General features: G+C 42.0%; 1 protein-coding gene across 2 annotated transcripts; it reads left to right on the top strand.

Annotated features, from left to right (window-relative positions):
* Positions 1-561: 561 nt before the first annotated feature.
* On the top strand, positions 562-6,008 carry LOC139418349 (myelin proteolipid protein). 2 transcript variants are annotated; one of them, XM_071167737.1, is made up of 7 exons: positions 562-691; positions 2,984-3,170; positions 3,405-3,561; positions 3,887-4,064; positions 4,184-4,257; positions 4,425-4,490; positions 5,010-6,008. In XM_071167737.1, exons 1-7 carry the CDS (start codon positions 688-690, stop codon positions 5,082-5,084), a joined length of 741 nt encoding a protein of 246 aa, XP_071023838.1. In that variant the 5' UTR covers positions 562-687; the 3' UTR covers positions 5,085-6,008. The 2 variants fall into 2 exon arrangements, with proteins under 2 accessions (XP_071023838.1, XP_071023837.1); XM_071167736.1 differs by lacking the exon at positions 562-691 and adding an exon at positions 2,335-2,590.
* The last annotated feature ends 9,200 nt before the right edge of the window (positions 6,009-15,208 follow it).

Genomic DNA, 15,208 nt, shown 5'->3' with positions numbered 1-15,208 from the left:
TCCTTTGTCTGTATATTCTTCATATCTCTATGTTTTCTGAAGAGTCAAACGCACCCACCAGCCAGTGTCTGCTTTAACTGACCATATGGCGACCTTTACGTGCCTCGGACAGGCAGCACAGATACTATGCAGACCATGAATAGCCTGGCCAATGAGAGAGAATGAACTGGCCATGCAGCGGCCCACAAACTGAATACATTTCCAACAGGCATCCAGCACACATGATGATCACGCTTACAGTGGGGTCTGAAATTATTGACACCCTTGATAAAGATGAGCAATAATGACTGTATAAAATAATTCAAATAGTGAGCTATATTGTATGCTCAAAAACATTGGGAAATTATATATTATACTAATACAATTGTTCAGAGAGTCTTTGTGTTTTGTGTGAACTTGGTATGCATGAGAGTGATTGAAATGCAAGTGTAAACTCATTAGGGCCTTTGAACCCTGCACTGTCCCTAATGTTGAACCCAGGGCTGTATTAGTGATGGTCAATGGCTGAAAAGGGACTTTGTGTCTTTAAGATCTGGCTCTGTGAGCTGGTGGTCTGTCTATTGTTGGTTAGACAAAAGCGCAAGTCAGATTCATATAGGACTGGTGGGGAATAACTTCTCATATCCTCATATCACAGTCACAAAGCCGCCAAGCCAAACCTCAATAACCCCATACTTCTCTCTGAACATGGGTAAGTGGTCATCTAATGAGTCTTTCAGATTTTCTATTAATATCTTTAAAAAAAAAAGTTGGTCTGTGGAATATGATTAATCTACTTTTGAAATATAATTTTCCTGAGAAGTTTGTGTTCCTTCAGGAGAATAATTTGAAGCCTTCATTAATATTGTGATAATTACTGGTTTTATTGCAAGTTGATTGTATTATATGATTTTCTGATAATATTATGATGTCCACTTGTGGGTACCTCATGGGTTATTCATATTATAACACAACATTGGAAGCATAGGCAGGATTGATAGAATTTGATTCCAGGTAACACATAGATAAAGGAATACATATGTAGTATTGTAGACTAAACAGTCAGTTGAACGTTTTGATCAGCCAAGCTTATTGATACTCGTTACTCATTTTAATGAACATTTCTTGAACATAAAACATGTTATTCAAATAAATTCAATATAACCAAATATCAATTATGTTCAAATGTTAATCAAACCACCTCTCTCACACAGCTTATATCTGTGAAACGTTTTTTGAAAGGTGGCTTGAACTAATTAGGGTTCAGATAGACAGATGACCAGCGTAGGCAGCACAGAGGTCATGCAAGGTCGATCGTGTCAAAGGCTTTCACACTCCCACACTGTGCAGGGCATAATTAGCAAATTTGCATGAAATCCTTTGTTGCACTCCTTCCATCTGACTCTGGAGACAAGTTTAAGCCGGCTATTCTTCCATCATTACTATTCCGTCAAAAAAAAGACTTTCTCTACACTAAAGTTAATTCAGATTTAGTATGCAGTAAAGACTAGGCTTGGTATGATCCTTCAATGCATTCTGGTAATGTCTGTGCTGTGATTTTATTCATGGGTTATCATGGCACATTTGTCATTCTAACTGGTGTTTCAGAGCACAGCTGAAGAGGGGGTGTCTGTGGCCTATATAGTTTCCAGAGACTCAAACAACCTCCAAGCTGTTGCTGTTTTTCTTTAAATGACAGTTTGTTTCATTTATATCCTCTGTTCATTCCTACCCACTAAAATCACACAAACCTTAAGATTACAGGAATGTTTAGTCTGCGTGGAACGTTTGCCGCAGCTCAATCATTTATTATGTATGATCATGACACTGTTTGCCCTTCCCGAATGGGGTTTATAGATCATACAACTTTAATGAGCAACATGGTTGTTGTTGTGAAGATATTTCAGTTCCCGCTCCCATTTATTGTGCTTCCTCCCACTCTTGAACACTTGAACTACGGTCCTCACCCCCTGCTGACATAGAAACTCATTCAGTGCCATGGTACCAGTCCCAGCCAGCTGTAGCCGTAGGCTGGCCTGGGCACATAGTACTGACATTGCCAGTGATACTGTGAGAATCCTGGTGGTGGAGAAACTCCCCTGACCCCCGCCCCACCCACCCAGATGCTCATGGCTTGTTTATTAGATTGTTGGTGTGTGTGTGGTGGTGCTAGTGTGGTCTTTGTTTGTTTGACATCACTGGCCTTTGTTCTCCTCCACTCCTAGCTAAGACAAAGGGCATTGTGTCTCCCGCCACAAAGACAGGCTCTCTCTCAAGGCCCCTGGAACCCATCCTTCAGTGCCTTCTCCTTTCTCTCCTCTCTCTCCCCTCCCTCCTGTCCTGGTGACGCCTGTGGTGGATGGCGGTTGGTGGAGAAAGAGGGATGAACTCTGGAGAGTAGAGGGGCTGAGCTGTGAGGCGTTGGCTGGAGCTGAGGAGCTTTTACACACGGATGAAACCATTGCAGACAGAGCAGTTTTTTGGTGAAAATATCCTGCAGCTGAGCCTTTAGCATCACTGATTCATAAACTCTTTGCTTGTTGTTGAGGAGCACAAGATCGAAAGGAACAGATGTTTCCGGTCAGACAGCCTTGGCTTTGCAAAGCCCTAGGTGCATCTCTTTCTCTGATTCCTATATCAATACAGCCATTAACAGTCTGGATGTTTGTTATCTGCTTCCCCAGCACAGCTTACATTGGAGGAAGTGTATGAGAATGCTGTGAAGTCAGTGGCGGCTGGTTTTGTATAGACACTTTAACATTGTTTGATTGGATACACTGCACTTGGTTTCGCTGTTGTTTTTCGCTGTAATTTTTCTGTTGCTTTCATGCCTGTTGATGGAAGTTGATAGTGGGTGTTGTTGGAATTTTGGCAGAAGCAGTGGAGTCTTTCTGTTTAACAGCTCCCCAAGCAGGGTGACTGAGAGATGTCTGGACGTTGTCGTAGATGTGCTGTGTGTTGGTGTGTGCCGCCAGTGTGTTGATGTATTATGCCCCCTCACCAGGTTGTTATGATTGCTGTATCCGATGCCTGGGGGCAGTGCCCTACCCCTCCCTGGTTTCCACTCTGCTCTGCTTCACCGGCATGGCACTGTTCTGTGGCTGCGGGCACGAGGCACTGGCACACACCGAGGTGCTCGTCGAGACTTACTTCGTTCGTAACATACAAGACTATGTTATCCTGGCCTCGTTGTGAGTGACTCTTTAAAACTTTTCTGTTTAAGTGCAATAACCTAATTTAATTGTTTGTATTTATAGATAAGTTGTGCAAATCAAGCAACATAAATGTAAAGGCTCTTGCAGCAGTAGTAGTAGTATTGGTAACCCTTCCTTAAGATAGGTTAAGAGAAAACACCTCTCAACAGCACCTTTTGTCACCATGGAATCTCTGACCTTTCCTTATTATGACCTGTCCTTGTCTCCCAGTATCAAGTACTTCCAGTACGTGATCTATGGCCTGGCCTCTTTCTTCTTCCTCTACTGCATCCTGCTGCTGGCCGAGGGATTCTACACCACCAGCGCTGTCAAGCAGACCTTCGGAGAGTTCCGGAGCACCAGATGTGGCCGCTGCCTTAGTCTGACGGTGAGTAGGGAGGAAGGGAGGAGAGAGAGAGGGAATTACATCACCTCCTTCTTAGGTTGCTAAAATAATATTGGCACTATAGCCTACTCTAGCTTGTAATCTACCCACTGGTTGAGAATTAATCCAAAAACAATTTATAGATAATTATCCATGAATCCCTGTTGTATTGCTTCAGGGATATTAGGCTCCTGTTAGAGTATTTACCCTCTATAGTGTTGTATGACTGCAGTAATGAAGCCTTATAGGACATGTTGTGTCACATCCTGTATCCCCCTGGAGTTTGACCAATAACTTCCTGTGACCGGCTCTGCTTGCTGCTCCACAGTTCATCATTGTGACATACGTCCTGGCAGTGATCTGGCTGGCGGTGTTTGCCTTCACAGCCATACCCGTCTTCTTCTTCTTTAATATGGCACAGACCTGCCACAACATCAACATCCTGGCTGAGACGACACCCAGCATCAACCAGCACGGCTGGATCTGCATGGATGCTCGGCAGTATGGTACGTTTAGCTTATGATTGAGCTAGCCGGGCCACCGTATGTTAGTATTATTTTTATTTTTTTTACATTTAAAATGTACAGTTTTTTATTTCACATTAATGAGACAAGCTTCTCATTAGGTCTGCTGCCTTGGAATGCAATGCCAGGGAAGGCTTGTGGAATGACCTTGGCATCCATCTGCAAAACAAAAGAGGTGAGTTACTGTTTGCGTTGTCTTAAAACTACTTTGAAAGAATTAGTGTGTTTCTGGGTTATGTAACCTTTCATAAACCCACAAAACACACAGCTAAATTATTATTCTGAATAGCAATTCAATGTACATTGCATTACTATTTAAGAAACCTTTTTTTCTCTCTGCAGTTCTTTGTCACCTATGACCTATACATCGCTGCCTTTGCTGGTGCAGGGATTGCTCTCTTGGCTCTGGTGAGTAAGAATGTCCACCCAGACTTATGAGTCTATGGGGTTTGTCACCGTCTTTGTTTAGGTTCAGAGTATGACTTGATTTTGCAGCTCCAACTGGGTTAGTTTTAGGCATACCACCAGAGAGGTATGGGGGTTCATTTTAAGGTTCTTTGGCAGAGAAAAATACAATTCAGAGAAATAGAACAATCTTATCATACTGTCCATCAGCACAGTAAATATTTATTGATTTTCAACAATGATTAAGGTGATAAGACCAGCTAGGTCGTAATAGAAAAGCGAACCAATCCCTAGAGAACTGACTTAGAGTATTCTATAGGCCTACTGTAGGGGCACCTAAGCGAGTGATAAATGTGTGCACACAAAAAAAGAGATCATCTTGTGATGCCCTATAGGCTATTGAATAATTGACATGTCGTCTGAATGCAGCTGCACTTTTGTGAAAACCTTTTTTTAAATGTTTTAAAAGTCTTCTCTTTTGTCCCGCTCTCCTTCTCTCTCTCCATCTTTCACTCTCTTTAGTTTCTGTATGTGGTAGCTACCACCTATAACTATGCAGTGCTGCGGTTCCTGGGCAGAAAAGGGCTGCGCTGTTAAAAACGGTGCCCTGTCACGTCTTCATCCGCCCATAGACTGGGCCTGAGGAGAGCCGTTACACATCACACTACTGAACATTCATCCATCCCCTCAGACACGCCTGCAGCCTGATTCCCCTACCTACTGCTGGCTGCTTCCCTGGAGGGCTTTGCTAACTGGCACATGGTTCATCTTGACCATCTGATTTATCACTTCAACAACAGCCTAAGAGATGAATAGAACTCCTGGGCATCATAACTTCAAGCCCCTCCCCCTGGTCATCATAACTTCGAGCCCCTCCCACCCTCCTGCTCACCAGTCTTATCCCCTCGGTTCTCAGTCCAGGAAGATGACTCTCTGATGTCTGTTGCTCCTTTTCTTTTACATTGGATGTAGCGTCTCTGGTTTTGGTTTGCAAGTGTCCCTGACATGATTGTCAGCTTGTGTTATGTGGACTCCATTCAGCCCTCTAAATCTGAGTGACTGAAAGAGATGACTGCTCTCCATGCTTATCAGAACTAAGAATTACACCCCAGTCCCCTCGCTTACTGATATCTATATAGATAGTGAACATGATCTAGCTGCTTTTGCTTTAGATTGTGAATGTAAATGAGCTGTCCGTTACTGTAACCAAAGCAAACAGCTGAATGTGCCAAAGTGCTGTACATTCAAGTGAAACGTGAGAGTCTCTCTTGTCTAAGTGTGTCAAAGGACTTACGGCATCTTTTTTTTGCACTCACTCTTGATGTATAAGTATGTGATGTTTGTCCTTTTAAATGATTACCGTGTGGAGGGTGAAAGGAAACCCAATTCTGTGGAGGTGCTAAAGTTCTAAGATCACTTGTTTTCATTCTCCACATGTATTAATGCTCTCTGCTTTTAAACCACAGGGTTGCTGTGTTGATTTTGAATTGAGCAATTAAACTTAATCAAAGCCATTTTAAACCCAAGGTATTAAAATATTGTGCTTAATTTCATTGTCATTGTAAAACAAAACTTCCAGTGGGGTTGTCCATTTGGGTAATATAATGCACCGCAATACGTGGGGTCAAATGTTATTCACAGTTCAAATATGTTGACATAAATGATGGAAACTGTCAAACTATTTACATATGTTTTTTTTTATTACAGATATACAATGAGTATTCAAAACATCAGGAACACCTTCCTAATATTAAGTTGCCCTCAGAACAGCCTCATTTCGTTGGGGCATGGACTACAAGGTGTCAAGCATTCCACAGGGATGCTGGCCCAAGTTGACTCCAATGCTTCCCACAGTTGTGTCAAGTTGCCTGGATTTCCTCTGGGTGGTGGACCATTCTTGATACACATGGGAAACTATTGAGCGTGAAAAACCCAGCAGCATTGCAGTTCTTGACACACTCAAACCGGTGTACTGGCACTTACCATACCTCGTTCAAAGGCACTTCAATCTTTTGTCTTGCCCATTCACCTTCTGAATGGCACACATAAACAATCCATGTCTCAAGACTTGTAAAATTCCTTCTTTAACCTGTCTCCTCCCCTTTATCTAGACTGATTAACAAAAAAATATGTTCAGTGTCAGCGAAGAAAACAAGAACTGACGATAACTTGAAAATATAACGCATACAAAAAACCTTCAAACACAAAGTTAGCAAGTAATCTGTCAGAATGGTTGTTTTGGTGACCATGTTCCAGGGGTGACACTGTTGTGCCCTCTGTTCCAAGGTGATGAGAAGTCCTGGGGCCTACATGGTTTTAGTAAAGCTGCCATCACAGTGGATCACTCTCCCATGCAGAAACATGGCGGTCATCACGTCCCCCAAGGCCTTACTGCAAACCCCGCACTGGAAAAAGGAAATGTTCCGCTCGAGAAAGAGAGGGCGAGCGAGTGTATGTATGGATACACTTGGGCTCCCGAGTGGCACAGCGGTCTAAGGCACTGCATCTCAGTGCTAGAGGCGTCACTACAGACCCTTGTTTGATTCCAGGCTATGTCACAACCGGCTGTGATTAGGAGTCCCATATGGCGGTGCACAGTTGGCAGGGTGTTGTTAGGGTTTGGCCGGGGTAGGCCGTCATTGTAAATAAGAATTTTTTCTTAACTGACTTGCCTAGTTAAATAAAATTACGTAAGTATGTATCAAATAACCTAACCCAATGAGTCCCACTATCAAGCTGGCTTGATTAGAAACTTCTAACCCCTTTTAAACATTGTGTGTTTGAGTTACAGGCTTCTGAGTTGTACTATTGGATTAGTCTATTTCTATTTCTTGGTCTTTGAGATTAACGGGGGCCTCGCTAGAGCGGTGTTTCTGAGACAAGGGCGGATCCTGAAGGGGCCTGGATCTTTTTTTACAAAAACATCTGTAGGGTCAGAATGTTTTGAGCTACGCACACGCACATGTAACATGTATTGCTCACAAGCTACACAAGAGTAGTTAAAAGGTAAAGGCTTCTTCTACATGGAAGATCACAAGAAATTCCAGGACATAGTGTCTATAATACTCTAATTAGCTCACATCGTTGCTGTCACAAACTCCACACAGTTGTCACTGACGAGTTGGATATTAATTTCCGACTGAACAGACAATTTCTCTACTTAACAGCATTCATATAAATACATTTTATCTTTGGCGGACCTTATTTTGTTGACATTCTTCAAAAAAACTCAGGAATAAAACTATTTCAAATTGTTAAAGTGTAAATGTACAGTTGAAGTCAGACGTTTACATACACCTTAGCCAAATACATTTAAACTCAGCTTATCACAATTCCTGACATTTAATTCTAGTAAAAATTCCCCGTTTTAGGTCAGTTAGGATGACGACTTTATTTTAAGAATGTGAAATGTCAGAATAATAGTAGAGAGAATGATTTATTTCAGCTTTTATTTCTTTTATCACATTCCCAGTGGGTCAGAAGTTTACATACACTCAATAAGTATTTGGTAGCATTGCCTTTAAATTGTTTAACTTGGGTCAAACGGTTTGGGTAGCCTTCCACAAGCTTGGGTGAATTTTGGCCCATTCCTCCAGACAGAGCTGGTGTAACTGAGTCAGGTTTGTCGGCCTCCTTTCTCGAACACGCTTTTTCAGTTCTGCCCACAAACTTTCTATGGGATTGAGGTCAGGGCTTTGTGATGGCCACTCCTTGACTTCGTTGTCCTTAAGCCATTTTGCCACAACTTTGGAAGTATGCTTGGGGTTATTGTCCATTTGGAAGACCCATTTGTGACCAAGCTTTAACTTCCTGACTGATGTCTTGAGATGTTGCTTCAATATATCCACATAATTTTTATTCTCATGATGCCATCAATTTTATGAAGTGCACCAGTCCCTCCTGCAGCAAAGCACCCCCACAACATGATGCTGCCACCCCAGTGCTTCACGGTTGGGATGGTGTTCTTCGGCTTGTAAGCCTCCCCCTTTTTCCTCCAAACATAACGATAGTCATGATGGCCAAACAGTTCTATTTTTGTTTCATCAGACCAGATAACATTTCTCCAAAAAGTACGATCTTTGTCCCCATGTGCAGTTGCAAATCGTAGTCTGGCTTTTTTATGGCGGTTTTGGAGCAGTGGCTTCTTCCTTGCTGAGCGGCCTTTCAGGTTATGTCGATATAGGACTCGTTTTACAGTAGATATAGATAATTTTGTACCTGTTTCCTCCAGCATCTTTACAAGGTCCTTTGCTGTTGTTCTGGGATTGATTTGCACTTTTCACACCAAAGTACGTTCATCTCTGGGAGACAGAATGCATCTTCTTCCTGAGAGGTATGACAGCTGCGTGGTCCCATGGTGCTTTTACTTGAGTACTATTGTTTGTACAGATGAATGTGCAGTGGCGTGCCGTGGGCCTGGGGCCTGGGCCTTCAGTGAGGTCCTACACAGTCCCACCAGAATGAATCCACCTCCTTTTACCATTATTATGATGCCATGGCTCTAGACACTATACATTTAGACAGAAACGCAGTATAACCAGGCGTTGCGTCACCTTGAAATTGACATTTTTATTCAGAGAATTGCAGGGGAAGAGTACAATACCTTTTCATTGTGCAGCTCCCGTTGCCCTGCACGCTTGTTCGTTGAGCTGTAGATCCACTCGGGTGTCCCCAAAAGTTTTCAAAAGCACCATTGCTTGTAAGTGCCCAGCCATACTTTGGTGTCTCGTTGCTGCCTTGGTTAGACAACTCAAGTTTGCAAAGCCAGTGTGGCTCCAAACACCAAATCGATCACTTGCAAATAATAGGCATTCCCAGCAGTACAATTTGCAGTGCTTCTCGGAGCCTGTGAGCCATTGATAGCGCTCGTAGTTGGAACTTTGAAAGTGGCGAACGAACCCCTTTCCCGCCTGTGACAGGCTTTGTAGCGTCGGGTGACCTCTCCTGACAATGTCTAACTTTTCTTGAAAAGTTTGTCTTGAGAATGGCGTTATAATTATATCCTCGACCAAATCTATATCTTCTCCTCCTTCCGCCATTGTGGGTTGAAAAAACAGCTTAGTAGTATGCAAATTAATTTTTTTATCAAATTCAGTTTCCTAGTTCTGAGGTTCTGCATAGACCTGCCCATATAGGACCTGCCTCTCAATATTGTTAATCCAATCAAAAGACGTGCACACACTACGCCTGCTAGCTGGCTCCTGTGTAACAGTGGAGCCAGCCAGCAGGCGTACAATAGCCAACTCTAAAGCTGATTGGTTGACACTAAATTTTCATTTCCATTCACTTTAAGCTACAAGCGCCCACACTGTTGATTCTGAAGGCCTGAGGGCAGATTTTAGACCCCTGGCAACACATGATGGCTGAATATGATTGGATAAAAGATCTAACATAAAGACCAGCCCTCCAAATCTCAACCTGGGGCTGGAAGCAGTGCAACCAAGAGGAGAGCTATGAAATGAAGAGTATAACTCTTACTCTGGGGAATAATTTAATACATATTTGTGGGAAAATATATATATTTTTAAATTATATTCTGAGGATGTTTAGGCCAGCAGAGAAGGCCTTGCTGGCCCTGACGGCCCACCACTGTGAATGTGGTACCTTCAGGTGTTTGGAAATTGCTCCCAAGGATGAACCTGACTTGTGGAAGTCCACAATGTTTTGGCTGATTTCTTTTGATTTTCTCATGATGTCAAGGAAAGAGGCACTGAGTTTGAAGGTAGGCCTTGAAATACATCCACAGGTACACCTCCAATTGACTCAAATGATGTTAATTAGCCTATTAGAAGCTTCTAAAGCCATGACATCTTTTTTTTGAATTTTTCAAGCTGTTTAAAGATAAAGTCAACTTAGTGTATGTAAACTTCGGACTCACTGGAATTGTGATACAGTGAATTATAAGTGAAATAATCTGTCTGTAAACAATTGCTGGAAAAATTACTTGTGTCATGCACAAAGTGGATGTCCTAACCGACTTGGCAAAACTATAGTTTGTTAACAAGAAATTTGTGGAGTGGTTGAAAAACGAGTTTTAATGACTCCAACCTAAGTGTATGTAAACTTCCGACTTCAACTGTATACAGAATTTTTCTGAATTTCTCTGCTATGTGGAAGACGGGAATTGCAACAGTATTCAAAGCAAATCTCCTCTGGACACTCTCGCTTGAGCCTTTTACTTTCGCTTTTGGTCCTCCAGCTTCCAACAGCTGTAAAAATGATATTTTTGATTATTACAGCGATTTAGATTCCCTACACTATTCAGTGCTTGTTTTCTCACATAACCTGCAATTGAGCGAACAGTGTAGAATTTTTGCAAACAGGAAATGACAGGGCGATTTCTACATTGGCCGCTTGCCCGTGTTCCCACTAGATTACACAGCCACAGCTTTCCCATTTTGACAACAGAAGCCGACCCGGTGAGAGAAATCAATAGGTAAATATCACAGACAATCACAACACTGGCAGGTAAGTAATACTGTGAAACACTTTACTTCCACTATTACTGCAGACATATTATGGACATTTTCTGAAATTACAATGCCAAAATTCTAAAAACTCCTTCATGTAGCACCTTTAATGTGCCTGACAGGCAAGGGTAATTGCCTCGGGGATCAGTGGGTAAACATCTGGTATCACTGTAGGGTTGTGTAAAGTAGGACAGGTAAGAGGGCTGGATTCAGCTGAAGAGAGACCAGCGGGGTTCTTTGGAAGTTCTGGCTCACTTGAGAGAGAGAAATTGTGGGGGGTGGGGAATGTTAGTAGACCAATAGACTAAGAGACCAGCGCCATTAATGTAAAATCAGACTCAACTGTTAATCGCGATTAATACTTGCAATAAATCACTAGCGTAGCACCCCCTACTATCGGAATATTGAACAGCGTTTAAGAAATATGTTACCTACAACAGTATTATTGTGATCAAGCCATCAATATTTTGTGATTATTGGTGTTGTAAAAATGTTAGCTAATGGGTTAGCAATTAGCATGTTTGATATTTCAGTGGAAATACTACTACTAGCAGCTTTTTGATAACCGGTTTAGCAAAAAAAACTGTCCCCTATTATCGGCCTACAGTCCCCAGTTATTGGCCACTTTACTATTTTGTTTAATTACAAGATATATCCGTTTAATTTTGTTAAAAAGAGACACCAACCTTGTAACCGAAGTGTTTACTAGATAGTTGGCTAGCCTTCAGGTTAAAAAATAAAATTACTTATCTGAAATCCGTTAGCTACATTTCAGAGGTAAAAAGTTTGATATTAAATGATGTATGGTCTGTCACGCAGTCAAATTTTACAATATACAGTGGTGGCCAAAAGTTTTGAGAATGACACAAATATTAATTTACACAAAGTTTTCTGCTTCAGTGTCTTTAGATATTTTTGTCAGGTGTTACTATGGAATACTGAAGTATAATTACAAGCATTTCATAAGTGTCAAAGGCTTTAATTGATAATTACATGAAGTTGATGCAAAGAGTCAATAGTTGCAGTGTTCGCCCATCTTTTTCAAGACCTCTGCAATCCATCCTGGCATGCTGTCAATTAACTTCTGGGCCACATCCTGACTGATGGCAGCCCATTCTTGCATAATCAATGCTTGAAGTTTGTGGGTTTTTGTTTGTCCGCCTGCCTCTTGAGGATTGACCACAAGTTCTCAATGGGATTAAGGTCTGGGGAGTTTCCTGGCCATGGACCCAAAATATTGATGTTTTGTTCTCCGAGCCACTTAGTTATCACTTTTGCCTTATGGCAAGGTTCTTCATCATGCTGGAAAAGGCATTGTTCGTCACCAAACTGTTCCTGGATGGTTGGGAGTTGCTCTCGGAGGATGTGTTGGTACCATTCTTTATTCATGGCTATGTTCTTATGCAAAATTGTGAGTGAGCCGGGCCTCCCGGGTGGCGCAGTGGTTAAGGGGGCTGTACTGCAGCGTCTCTCCCGAGCCGTCACGGGAGTTGTAGCGATGAGACAAGATGGTAGCTACTAAAAACAATTGGATACCACGAAATTGGGGAGAAAAAGGGGTCAAATTAAAAAAATATATTTAAAAAAATTGTGAGTGAGCCCACTCCCTTGGCTGAGAAGCAACCCCACACACGAATGGTCTCAGGTTGCTTTACTGTTGGCATGACACAGGACTGATGTCTTCTACGGACAAGCTCTTTTCCGGATACCCCAAACAATCGAAAAGGGGATTCATCAGAGAAAATGACTTTACCCCAGTCCTCAGCAGTCCAACCCCTGTACCTTTTGCAGAATATCAGTCTGTCCCTGATGTTTTTCCTGGAGAGAAGTGGGTTCTTTGCTGCCCTTCTTGCCACAAGGCCATCCTCCAAAAGTCTTCATCTCACTGTGTGTGCAGATGCACTCACATCTGCCTGCTGCCATTACTGAGCAAGCTCTGTACTTGTGTTGCCCCTATCCCGCAGCTGAATGAACTTTAGGAGACGGTCCTGGCGCTTGCTGGACCTTCTTGGGCGCCCTGAAGCCTTCTTTACAACAATTGAACCGCTCTCCTTGAAGTTTTTGATGATCTGATAAATGGTTGATTTAGGTGAAATCTTACTGGCAGCAATATCCTTGCTTGTAACTTTTTTGAAAACTAACTTAACTTAGAAGGGTGTCTTTAGTCGCAAAACGTACTATTATTTTCCAGTCCATTTAAATGTGGAGCTCGAGGTGATTTAATCCTCTAACCGCTAGATAGTGTCTGAAGTTAGGGGGTGTCCGATGTTGGTGGGGGGGGTTAGCTAATGTCTTAAACAGAGATAAATGTGTCTCTGTTGTCTCCTAAAACGTAAAGTGGGTGTCTTTTTGTTTGGGCTGGGTTACCGTGGTTTCCCCTTCTCTTCATCAGGGTCTGGCGCTCTATGGATCCAGCTGTCGTCTCCCTTGAGGGAAGTATTCAACTTCATGGTCCAAACCACCTGCGCTCTGTTGACTTCTACAACACACAAGCACACTCATTCTGCGTTGATATACCGCTGTTGCTCATGATGGAGGAGTGATGTTTTACATATAGGCTAGTGTACAGTTTTAGAATCATGGAGGTCAACACACCCTTGGTGGTCATGGTCCAGGTCTCTGCTTCCAGTTGAACAACCTATTGAAACAAAGAACATGGACATTGGCTAATTGGTTGGGTGTGTACAGAACAGAAGTTTTTTCCAACTAGAAATCGCATTACTCAGTAGAGCCCTGGGGAAAATATATAGAACTTTGATTATGTCAGTCATTCATATTCTTAGCATGACTTCACACACAATTTATGGGCCAACATGTCACTAGCAACCAGTGTTACTGAATTCTATGACTCTAAATGATAAAGAAAATGTATTCTTAATTCAGAATAAACTAATGTATAGAATTTATTATACCAGAGACAAAATGCACAAATTCTACAGCACAACGGCAGAGTCATGTCTTAAGTGTAAAACTAACAATGACTCAATAATCCATGCCTTCTGGGAATGCTTTAAAGTCCAAATGTTATAGGCGGAGATAGAAATTTGGCTGTAGTAGTATTACAATGTAAATTTCCTTTTAATCTGTCTGTCTGCATATTTCAAGACACAGCATATGAGGGTGCAGTGAGATACCCCAAAGTGAGGATGCTGTAAAAGTAATGTGATCTGTGTGGTGGAATTATTGTAATCAAAAGGAGAGACCTTTAGATTTCTCAAAACAATCAAACTTTATTTTTTAATTACTGCAGTAATGAAGTTGGTCGGTAATGTCACGCCCTGGCCTTAGTTATCTTTGTTTTCTTTATTATTTTGGTTAGGCCAGGGTTTGACATGGGTGATGTATGGTTTTTGTCTCATCTAGGGTGTTTGTACTGTCTAGGGGTTTTTGTAGATTTATGGGGTTGTGTTCTTTCTAGGTGTTTATATAAGTCTATGGTTGCCTAGATTGGTTCTCAATCAGAGGCAGGTGTTTATCGTTGTCTCTGATTGGGAACCATATTTAGGCAGCCATGTTCTTTGGGTATTTTGTGGGTGATTGTTTCCTGTGTCAGTGTTTGTGCCACACGGGACTGTTTCGTTGCCAGTTCACGTTGTTATTTTGTATACATGTTTTTTTTTCAGTTTTTCACATTAAAAACCATGGACACTTACCACGCCGCATATTGGTCCGATCCTTGTTTCACCTCTTCAGAGGAAGAGGAGGAAATCTGCCATGACAGGTAATCACCCCTGGAGGTGATCACTGAGAACTCAACCAGCTGGTTTGAGCCACAGCCTTTTATAGCAAAGTCCATCCTCCTTCAGTCTACATGACAAACAATAGATGTATGAAATGGGTCACAAGGTTAAGATTAGTATGAAAGATACTTAGAATTCACAGCAGACCGTATGTCATTGTATAGAGACCAAGGTCTGACCCTGGAGTCATCTCTCCATGGTACCTTATAGAACAGAAACATTAACTCATGCTCTGGAATGCGGTATCACCCAAAGACATCGTAAATCTTCCAGAGGCCCATCCTCAGTAGAACACACACAGATGAGCGTTCTAACCACCCCTTATTATGTTGCATAAAACAACCATTTGATGCAATAACAGCATTATAACATAATCTTGTAATTTCCACCATATCTACTCCAAAGAATTCGACACATGCCAAATCTTACATTACTCTACAACCAATTGTAAAATATATTCTCTATTTTCTGCTAAAATCATTGTGGGCAGCTGTGTATGCATTCACACACA

This window comes from Oncorhynchus clarkii, chromosome 10, assembly GCF_045791955.1.
Source record: "Oncorhynchus clarkii lewisi isolate Uvic-CL-2024 chromosome 10, UVic_Ocla_1.0, whole genome shotgun sequence".
NCBI lineage: Eukaryota > Metazoa > Chordata > Actinopteri > Salmoniformes > Salmonidae > Oncorhynchus > Oncorhynchus clarkii.
This window is presented reverse-complemented; position numbering and strand designations above follow the sequence as displayed.